Below are 10,880 nucleotides of genomic sequence, written 5' to 3'. Positions count from 1 at the left end.
TTTTTCAACGAAATCGTGCCTGAGATTCAAGAAATATTCATTATCAGTTGCAAGTAGCTAAAAGGCATTTAGTGGAGTTTAGAAGTTTGGCTGCTTTGTTTTAGTACTCCTAACTGCCTTACTGCTTTAACTAAAAAAAAACACTCACTAGTTGTTTGTATGTATGTACGTACGTACTGCTAGTTGTGCTAACTTAATTTGCAGTTACCGCAGCTGCAAAATATTTTCCGTTTTTTTTTTGCTGCAATTTTTTTGTATTCGCAATCATTTTGCATCAACAAAACGTGACGCTCATAACTCTTGTTTTAATTTAAATATACGAGCGAATTTCATCATTTAGACGATAATAACACTAAACGGTGGAATTAGAGATTTTGAAAGAGAATTAATTCGAGTGAAACAAATTTTCGAGAATTTATTTGACTGTGGCATTTTGTCAAAGTGCCAACTGATCTGTGCTGATCCGATTAATAATTTAAATACATACATGTGCATATATGTATGCGTAATTGATTGCCTTTCAATCTCATAAATTACAATTTCGACACTACAAATACTCTAATGTATAGTACTCAGTGTCAATTAATGACATTCTCAAGTTGATTAATGATTTGGAGGCGTTTTTCTGGTTGCTGGTAGAGTGTGGAAGCACATACGCACATTTTTTTTTTAAACGATTATCTTGTACTTAAATCTTAGAAATTTCGAAAATTAATTGGATTTTTTAAATGTATGTAAATACATATAACCTCTTAAAATGACAGTCTATGTGATATCTTATGTCAAACAGTAGTCCACGAACATATTTATGTGGCATACGGTGGCTGACATGTGTATGCATAAATTCAGCCACGAGAACTCGTTGAACAGCTTATTTGGAAGTTGGTATTCAACGAAATGAGGAACCATTAAATTCTTGGTCTCTTCTCTTAAGTAAGGATAGTTCATAGTCACTCCTGGCTTAAATTAAACCCGTCAATCAGAGCCTCCTCTAAAAGCTTTATGAGCCTTTTCGAATGCCCCTTACCCTTTAACATTCGGCGTTGATTTTGCTCCATAAAGCATGTATGTACATTCGGGTGGTCCAAAAAAAGTAAAGTCGAAATTGCAATGCTCACCCTTAAGATTGTTTTATATCGAAAAAAATATCGGTCAGAAAACTCTGGTTCTGTTCAGGAGACTTCCAATAATAATACCCAATTGCCTTTTTAGCCATTTTTTAATACCAAAAAATTTTTCATTGGTCCCCCCATTCCAATTTCTGCGTGCTATAAAAAAATTGTTAAATAAACAATTGGCCTTTCACTTGAAGAGAAACAGAGATTTTCAATTGAAAAAATATTGATCTTCAAGAATTCTATACCCATATAAAACATGGATAACTTTGAGCACTTTGAGCGACCTCTAAATATTTTTTGATTTAAAAAAAAAAAATTGTATATTTTTTCGGTGTAGAAAAATCATAGGGGTGAGAGCATAAAAATTCTGCCTTTACTTTTTCACATGCATTTTGGACCACCCTTATGTACATATGTATATTCATTATGAGTTTTACATTTGCACGATTTTTCGACATTTCGTTTCATCTTATGACGTAGAATCGACCGCAAGAGATCAAATTTGCACTCTCTCAATGCTCCTTTCTGGCCCATTAGTACATCTCCGAAGGTATATGTATGTGGTGTACACTACTGAATCCTATATGAGTACAAATACATACATCTACCCCAGTATCTCTCTAACGTAGGTATATTACTGGTAAAGGGGTCTATCTCCGATAGACACATTAAGGAAGTATTACATATGTATTTATGTTGAGACAAAAAGTTCTTCCTAGACGATTTTGATCGACTACAGAATAAGTCAACTATAGTTTTAAGCTATGCTACCTAGTATCAATTAGAATGTTCCTTTAAATGTAGAGGACGACTGTCCCTAAAAATATCTGCAGACAACGTGTAAAATACAGTTGGATCATTCGAATTTAGTTAGTGGTATTATGAAAAGCCCCATCTTTATACACTGCAATGTGATTATGAATATCGATGTATAGTTCAAACAGCTCATCGTTCTAACATTTTCCATATACGCTGGCGTGAAGGTCCATCTCATCCAAAATAAGGATCAGCTACGCGAATGCCTCTGTAGATTTTGTTCTTCGAGAGTGTTCCATACAAAAAAGTTTCCCTAAAAAACGAAGAGCTCTAAGGTAAATAAATATTCGACGCCAAGCGTTTAGCTGAGCTTCACCTCTAATTTGTAATGTGCGTCTGAAGTTAACATACAAATAGATCCCTAGAGTTCTATGCCGACTTTGAAAGGTGCCTAGATTTTTAAGGCGAACTTTTGGATGCCATAAATACGCTCGAAGGTTTGTCATTGCTTGGAGACTGCTGTTAGAAAAACATTTTTTTTTGGACGCTGCTCTGAGAATTTCTAGCTACTGGGTTACGGCGGCTAAGGTCTTTATCAAGTTCTTCTAAATTGTAATTGTAGTTCTAAAGTTTCGCGACTATAAAACTGAAGATTCGCAAATTATGGTGCGACGAACGTCTGCAGCGTCTATTGTGCTTATCTTGAAAATTGTTGGTAACTAGTGAAAGATCACTTCCACTACAAATTCAACATCGAATTTACATTTTTTTTACATGATTGCTACAATAACTCGCCTATCACTTTGAGCTATCTGAAGACCAATAGAACTTTTGGCATCCCAGTATGCTGGACGGCAGTATACAATTAAACTGTTGGCAGACGGTTGGAAAAAGTACAAAAGACTGGTATGACACTTTTTTATCATAGGGTCACTTATAACTACGCCTACCGCGGCTCTTGAAAGGCTTTTAAAAAGATGCTGAACATATAACCGAATTATACCAGCTGACGTCTTTTCCACACCTGGATTTCCGAATAGACATCTTCATTGACAGCCCATCTGCTGGAGAGGAATTATACAAAGCTATATAATTCAGTGCAAAATGTATTTCCACTAAGGATATAAATTCGTACATTATCTTGGCAACCAAAGGGACAGGCAAATTTGTATTACCTAACCTTTACACCTATTGGATTTCCTAAGGGAGTTAGGACTGAGTGAGGTGATTAAGGCAGCAAGAGGGCATAATAAGGGCCAAATTTAAATCCGGGTCGTTCCGATTACGTATACCCGACTGTCGTAGGTCACCTGGCCGCAGAGTATACCTGAACAAATATCTATCTATTACCTAACGCTTCCTTGCTACAGCACGCGTCTGTTATGTGGCTCGTATATCAGCCCCTGCACTTTAGAGAACATTCAACAACCGAGTAGAAGCACCCAGCCTATTCAGGGATCGGAAATTCTAGAATCTACTAAGATGCATACGCATACGGGCCCCGTATTACGGGGACTCTAGCCGAGTAGAGGATTTCCATTTATTCGGTTTTACTTAGTGGGCTCTAAACCCAGATTAGAACCGATCCTGGGATAGCAGATAGATGCCTGGTAGCAAACGTATCGCTTTGTGAATAAACGCTATTGCCACTGTTGGACCCCTGTCCAAAGCGTGCTTGTGAAGTCAAAGACATTCTTGCCTTCCATGTGCAAAAAAAGACCGCAGAAGTTTTAGGCATAAGCGCTTATAGTACATCCGGACCGTTTCTAAAACGCAAACTCGATTGCTGTCTATATTTCATTTCGTAGATAACTTTAAGGTTTCAGACTTTATTACCATTAAAAAGATTCTCATTTACTTTAATGAGTAAAATGTCGGCCATTGAGACTGAAACCTACAGAATGTTAGTATATATGTACTTATATCGACTCGGCTCCTCATAATATCCAGCTTTATTTCCCCTCATTTTCAATATCAAGAAAGGGGTTGGTCTTTAGCGTGATTGGATATCTTCAATAATAACTCGATTGGGTTGGTCCAAAGAAAATAATGGCTGATCTGCAGACAGACTATAATATTAAAGAAAAATCTTAAATAACTCGCTTTCGCAATATTGGAGGGCTTAGTCGGTGAGCCACTTTCATGCATAATAGAAATCTATAGCTCGCTCTATCGCGGCAATTTTTAATCTTGAACTGCTATGGTTGCTTACATTTTACGACTATTCCACACCTACTCAAACTGATCTATATCTAAACAAACTGCTAATCGAATAATCTCTTTCAATTTTCAGCCAAAACACGCCGACGCCTTCGACGCCCCTCATCCACATCCGTCTCCTCTACCGTGTCTGATTCACGCAGCAGTGTTGTTGTTGCAAAACGTGCTACCAAATCACCAGTTGATGAAATCGAAAAACGTGTTGATCAACAATCATCCTCCTCGTCGTCGTCCTCCTCCACGACCACAGTGTCACGCGCACGCGGTCGTTCGAAATCGAAGGTACGCAACGCAATTGGAGCCGGCGCAGCTGGCACCGCTTTAGTAGCGAGCAGTTCGACTTTGAAGGGTAAAAAGACTAAAGCCGATGATGGTGGCATGAAGATTGTTTGCTACTATACAAATTGGTCGCAGTATCGTGTGAAGATCGGCAAGTTTATGCCAGAAGATATACCCGCTGATTTGTGTACGCATATCATTTTTGCCTTCGCCGGATTGAAGAAGAATAAACTAACGTCCTATGAGTCAAATGATGAGACCAAAGATAATGTGCCCGGTTTGTATGATCGCATGATGGCACTGAAGAAAGTCAATCCGAAATTGAAGGTAAATTCGGAATTAACGTGGTTTAAAATTTTATAACAAGCATGTAATATCTCCCTATTTTGTTCCATCACTTAGATCTTATTGGCTTTGGGCGGTTGGTCATTTGGCACACAAAAGTTCAAGGATATGTCCTCTACACGCTATGCTCGTCAGACCTTTATCTACTCGGCCATACCATTCTTGCGTAAGCGTGGCTTCGATGGTTTGGATATGGATTGGGAGTACCCGAAAGGTTCGGATGATAAGAAAAACTTTGTGCTGTTGTTGAAGGAATTGCGTGAAGCTTTCGAAGCCGAAGCGCAAGAGTTGAAGAAACAACGTTTGCTGCTCTCCGCTGCCGTGCCAGTCGGTCCCGATAATGTACGCGGTGGATATGATGTGCCCGCCGTGGCTAGTTACTTGGACTTCATAAACTTGATGGCGTACGATTTCCATGGCAAGTGGGAGCGTGAGACTGGCCACAATGCGCCGTTGTATGCGCCCTCGACAGACTCGGAATGGCGTAAACAATTGTCTGTGGACAATGCGGCTGCCATGTGGGTTAAAATGGGTGCACCAAAGGAGAAACTCGTCATTGGTAAGTTATGGCATGGAGATAATTCACACTTTTTATATTATAAATTCACATTTTGCCTCCGAAGGTATGCCAACATATGGACGTTCATTTACCTTGACTCATACCGATAAACATGGCCCAAATGCACCTGCAACTGGCGGCGGCCGCGAGGGTGTGTACACTAAGGAAAGTGGTTTCCTGGCCTATTATGAAATCTGTGAGTTGCTACTGAATGGCGCAGTCTACGTCTGGGATGATGAAATGAAAGTGCCCTACATGGTCGATGGTGATCAGGTAAGATTCGCGTTAAGAAATAATTTTTAAAGCGATTTAACACTTGGGTATTTGCTTTTTTTTCAGTGGGTCGGCTTTGATGATGAGCGCGCTATACGCAACAAAATGCATTGGATCAAATCGAACGGCTTCGGTGGTGCTATGGTCTGGACTGTTGATATGGATGATTTCAAGGGTGAGGTATGCGGCGGAAAAGTCAAATATCCATTGATTGGCGCTATGCGCGAAGAGTTATTGGGTATTTCGCGCGGTAAAGAGGCCAAGGATGTTAATTGGACTGCGGTTGCGGTTACATACGAGGACTTAGACGAGGTAATTATTTGGTTGAAATAAAATGCAGTGAACTTTATGTGAACTCGTTGAAACTTTTAAGGAGGATAAACCAGAGCCAATCAAGATTGATGTTGAGGAAGTGCTCAGCAAGGTGCGCAAGCCGGCGAAGAAGCAACGCATCAAGTCGGGATTGCTCGCCAAGGAGCAAAATAGTAAGTTTTCATACAAATTCTTGTATTTCAAGTCTTTAAAATGCATACATGCTTTTCTGCACTACCACCTACAGCACGTCCGTCACAAGTTTTCTGCTATCTAACAAGTTGGTCTGCCAAGCGGCCAGGCGCTGGCAAATTTTTGCCTTCAAACATTGATCCTAAACTTTGCACACATGTCGTCTACGCCTTCGCCACACTCAAAGATCACAAGCTAAGCGAGGCAACAGACGACGATCCCGAAAACTACGAGCAAGTTATCGCACTGCGCGAAGAGAACCCCGATTTACAAGTTCTGTTGGCCATCGGCGGCTGGGCTTTCGGTTCGAAGCCATTCAAAGAGCTCACTTCTAATGTCTTCCGAATGAATCAGTTTGTTTATGAAGCCATTGAATTCCTACGCGACTACAAATTCAATGGACTCGATGTAGACTGGGAGTATCCACGTGGTGCTGAAGATCGTGCTGCCTATGTGAATCTGTTGCGCGAGTTGCGTATTGCTTTCGAGGGTGAAGCGAAATCAACCGGCCTACCACGTCTACTCTTGACCGCTGCAGTGCCAGCTTCGTTCGAAGCAATCGCCGCCGGTTATGATGTGCCTGAGATCTCGAAATATCTCGATTTTATTAATGTAATGACCTACGATTTCCACGGCCAATGGGAACGCACTGTTGGACACAATTCACCGCTCTTCCCCTTGGAGGCGACAACGGGCTACCAAAAGAAGCTGACTGTGGACTTTAGCGCACGCGAATGGGTGAAACAAGGTGCGCCCAAGGAGAAGTTGCTCATCGGCATGCCGACTTATGGACGTTCATTTGAGTTGGTCAATGAGACGCAATTCGATATTGGCGCACCAGCGTCCGGTGGCGGCAAACCGGGTAAATTTACGAATGAGGCTGGCTTCTTGAGTTACTATGAGGTGTGTTCATTCTTGGCGGCGGAAAATACAACGCTCGTATGGGACTCTGAACAGCAGGTGCCATTCGCCTATCGTGGCAATCAGTGGGTGGGCTTCGACGATGAACGTTCGCTGAAGACGAAGGTGAGTACGAAGTAGGGGAGTGTTTGTTTTTGTATATATATTTTTTTAAATTAAAACTAACAATATTGAACTGCTTTTCAGATGGAGTGGCTGAAGGAACAAGGTTTCGGTGGTATCATGGTTTGGTCTACCGATATGGATGACTTCTCTGGCCGCTGCGGCGCAGGCAAGTATCCGCTTTTGAATGCCTTGAGTGACGAATTGAAAGAATATAAAGTGGAATTGGAGTATGACGGTCCCTATGAGTCGCATGGTCCACGCGGCGCCTACACCACAAAAGATCGTAAGTGAAATTGTTTAAAAGTGGGGTAATTAATTAATTAATTGCTTTCCGTACGCTCTAGCTCACGAAGTCACCTGCGAGGAGGAAGATGGTCACATTAGCTATCACAAAGATTGGAGTGACTGCACTCACTACTACATGTGTGAAGGTGAACGCAAACATCATATGCCATGTCCTGCCAACTTAGTTTTCAATCCACAAGAAAATGTCTGCGATTGGCCCGAAAATGTGGAGGGTTGCCACGCGCCGACAGAAGCGCCTGCCTAAAAACTACATATATTCTTAAATTGCTTTGCTGTTATGAAATATTTACTAACTTAGAACTAAAGGCGCGAATTTTGCACGAAAGTGAAAGTAAAAAAAAAAATTTAAAAAATTTGTTAATGCATTTTTGTTCTTGCTCTTACCTATACATACATACATATACATATGTATTTGCTATTTAGTGAGTAGTTGTTAATTTTCAAATTTTTGAGAATGCTTAACTGAAACTGCCAATCTAAATCTAAAACTAAAAAAAAAAATTACTATACACACTTTCAAGTTAATGTGAAAAATTTAGAGCATTTACGAACAAAAAAAAATACTCAAAAAATTTAATTTACACAAAACGCACATCGAGGCAAATTACAAAAACAAATTTAAATTGTTAACGAATTTGCATAGTTTTTTTTCTGCTAAATAATATATATATACATATATATATAAACGAAAGGAAATTGCTACATTCGAACGTGTTAACTTTTAAGTCCCTTGCTTTTAGTTTGTAGTGAATATAAAATAATTATTTTTATAATACCTTTACTGCCAATACAAACTGCCGTTTCAAGAAATTACATATTTTTAACACTTCAAATTTTCTATCACTTTTACTTACTTTTGAATTCACTTCTATTCCCCCCATGCTTCAATCTTGGTAATTCTACTTCTTCGTTTATAAATTTATTGAACGCATCCTGTTTGTATATACAAAACTGTGATAAACATTAAAACGATATACTAAATTTCAGCTTTACTTTTGCTGTGCTAATTCGTTAATATGTATCCATTTTTTTTCTTTTAACCTCTTCTCTCCTTTTTTTTAACTCTAATTATATACCTTGCCTATCCTCAATATCGCTGTCTTGCTTACACGTTCGAAAGAATATTATGTTTTTCGAAATTGGTAAAATTTTCGAAATTTGTAATGTAATTTATGAAATGTAATAATAAATTTGTATTATAGTGTTATGTTTAGTAAATATAATAAATAAAATAAAAAGTTAATAAAAATTTAAATAACGTCGTTTCGAGAATTTTTTATGATAATTCAATAATTGGGCTTTGGGATTTTGTTGGACATTGTAGAGCGCGGTGATAAATTTGTAATGCTAGCGAGACCTTGCCGCCAGGTACTGATGATCACTCCTGTAAATATTCCATGATATGATGAAAAAACCACCGATAATCTATTTCCCCGCAGCCCGAAACTTGGTAGTTGGCAGCGGTAGGTTAAAAATGTGACGCCTTTAAGGGCACAATGTGATCAGACAGCTATGCAGGATAGATATATGAGTTTGAGGGAGGATCGAGACCTAGTTTCCGTACTAAGAGGCATAAGCCAGAATATGTGGAATGCGAAGAGTTTGAGATGCTGGCCGACAAGAGAAACTGCTGAATATTCTTTCGGAAGGTCATGCGCTGTCTTTTAGTGCTCCGTTGCGGCGCATAAAACAGGCAGTTTCAACTGCTTTGAAAACATATGGAAAGGGGTATTAGATAAGATGGTTTGGGTTCATTTGTGTGTGTGCAATTGAAGAGGTAGTTATTTAGTATAGTGCGCGCCATTTTCACATATAGAGCGTAGGTTGGGTATATCGAGGTAAGTAGGAATTTTTCACGCTACAATATCCACAACAGAACTGTGTCAAAGTATCGGGGGTCTCACGGAGCGATTTGGTGACTTAATTGACTTTCCTCTAGTCCATCTGGCTCGGTGTATAACATACGTAGAGCTGAAGCTGGCCCTTGAGTTCACTAGATACATAGCTTCTGAGATGCATGGGAAGAAGAGCGGCTTCAAGGAAGTAGATGCTGGTAGCATCCCCACAGGAATGATGTTATGATCCTTAACTGAGAGGATTTAGGCCTCGCTGTGTAATTTTTGTAGGCAAGTAAGGAGAGTCGACAACTCTAAAAATTTACACCTTACGTCTTAATAAGACTAATAGTCTCCGGTGATCACACCAGCGCGGCATAGTTTAGAATCGGACGGCAAATCGCTTTGTATGTTGGCGAATAAGTTTCTTTGGCCTTGCCTCTAGCGAGTGATTTGAGAACTTTGTTAAGGTTATGTAATATATTCACGCTTGCGGTTATAAGCCCTAGAATTTTCAGGTTATGTTTAAGAGTGGCTTTTCCTTCTTCATTAAGGCAGTTAAAGTTTTGGCGTTGATTTCGTATAGGCACGTGTAAAGTTGCGGTCAGTATACATATACATAAGCTCGAAAGGTCTGAGATATAACCATTATGAGATACGAGTACTTTACTTCATAGCCAGGTAATGGTAGATTAGCAATGAAACCCACATGATGGATTACAACACCGACCTGACTTGGTTTTGATGAAAAAAAATGTAAGTCTCTGATCCCACTACGGTGTGCATTTAATAGAAGAATTATTACTGGAAACTGTCTTTTTTGGGACGTTCGAAAAGCGAATAAGTAATCAAATTGCAGATGGCAACATTGCTGCACCGACAAGAAAAGGGTGGAGAGGGTTGAGCATTATCACTGCCGCTGCCTCCTCATGGGCGTTTGCAATGTGAGGGTGGGTCAGTAAGTTTGCGGCTTTTCAGTAAGGTGATTGTTTTTGTTTTGTTTTTGTAAACACGATTTTTTGAAAAAAACAAAAAACAAACTAAAATTACGTTCAATAAATCTGTCTTCATACTTGTCATTTATATATATAGCTCAGAAGAGTAAATGATGCCGAGAAAATAATTTTTTGACATCTACCGGCCCGTCACGTTGGCGACGGTTACCAACGAAGGTGGAATGACGGATAATTGCGATGGCTTCGACATATCGTACGCATGAGTGGCGGTATTTCGGTGAAAATGCCCTTCGATTCGCCTTCGGTGCAACTTAGCTAAGGAGATGGAAAATTTGAATCTCAAGTCGCTCGCCGACAGCACCTGGGGCAAAGATAAAAAAACGTTTCTGGCAACATACAAGACGATTGGCCGGCCGGTTGTGAACATACCCTTTTTCAGGTGGTGCTTTCGCCCAAGCACGCCAGAGGGCGCCTCTTCGTATACATATACGCAGCTTAGGCATACATCAACCAACCACTGCATTCTACGACGTACCGACGAGTGATCAACGGAATTTATAGGGAGTCGGCCACCACCTACCACGACTGCCGGCCTATTAATGCCGTGATCAGAGCTCAATCAGCAACTGTAGCGAATACGGGGTTTCAATTGCCAAGATGGACCCGAGTTACACTAGCCCAGTTACGGTCTGAATATTGTAGC

The 10,880-nt window shown here is 40.0% G+C and overlaps 1 protein-coding gene across 1 annotated transcript in view; it reads left to right on the top strand.

The window, feature by feature from the left end:
* LOC118747674 (probable chitinase 10) overlaps nucleotides 1-7,736 on the top strand; it is an 87,934-nt gene extending 80,198 nt beyond the window's left edge. The window contains exons 4-11 of the mRNA XM_036481735.1: nucleotides 4,168-4,700; nucleotides 4,776-5,277; nucleotides 5,342-5,550; nucleotides 5,617-5,862; nucleotides 5,924-6,035; nucleotides 6,110-7,080; nucleotides 7,162-7,363; nucleotides 7,425-7,736. Coding sequence (XP_036337628.1) covers nucleotides 4,168-4,700; nucleotides 4,776-5,277; nucleotides 5,342-5,550; nucleotides 5,617-5,862; nucleotides 5,924-6,035; nucleotides 6,110-7,080; nucleotides 7,162-7,363; nucleotides 7,425-7,630 — 2,981 coding nt within the window. The 3' untranslated portion in view covers nucleotides 7,631-7,736. The remainder of the gene's footprint in view (nucleotides 1-4,167; nucleotides 4,701-4,775; nucleotides 5,278-5,341; nucleotides 5,551-5,616; nucleotides 5,863-5,923; nucleotides 6,036-6,109; nucleotides 7,081-7,161; nucleotides 7,364-7,424) is intronic.
* Nucleotides 7,737-10,880: the final 3,144 nt, after the last annotated feature.

Source organism: Rhagoletis pomonella, unplaced genomic scaffold, assembly GCF_013731165.1.
Source record: "Rhagoletis pomonella isolate Grant_MI unplaced genomic scaffold, Rhpom_1.0 Rhpom_scaffold_00012, whole genome shotgun sequence".
NCBI classification, from domain to species: Eukaryota; Metazoa; Arthropoda; class Insecta; order Diptera; family Tephritidae; genus Rhagoletis; species Rhagoletis pomonella.
The sequence above is the reverse complement of the archived record's forward strand: the minus strand, read 5'-3'. Positions and strand labels throughout refer to the sequence as shown.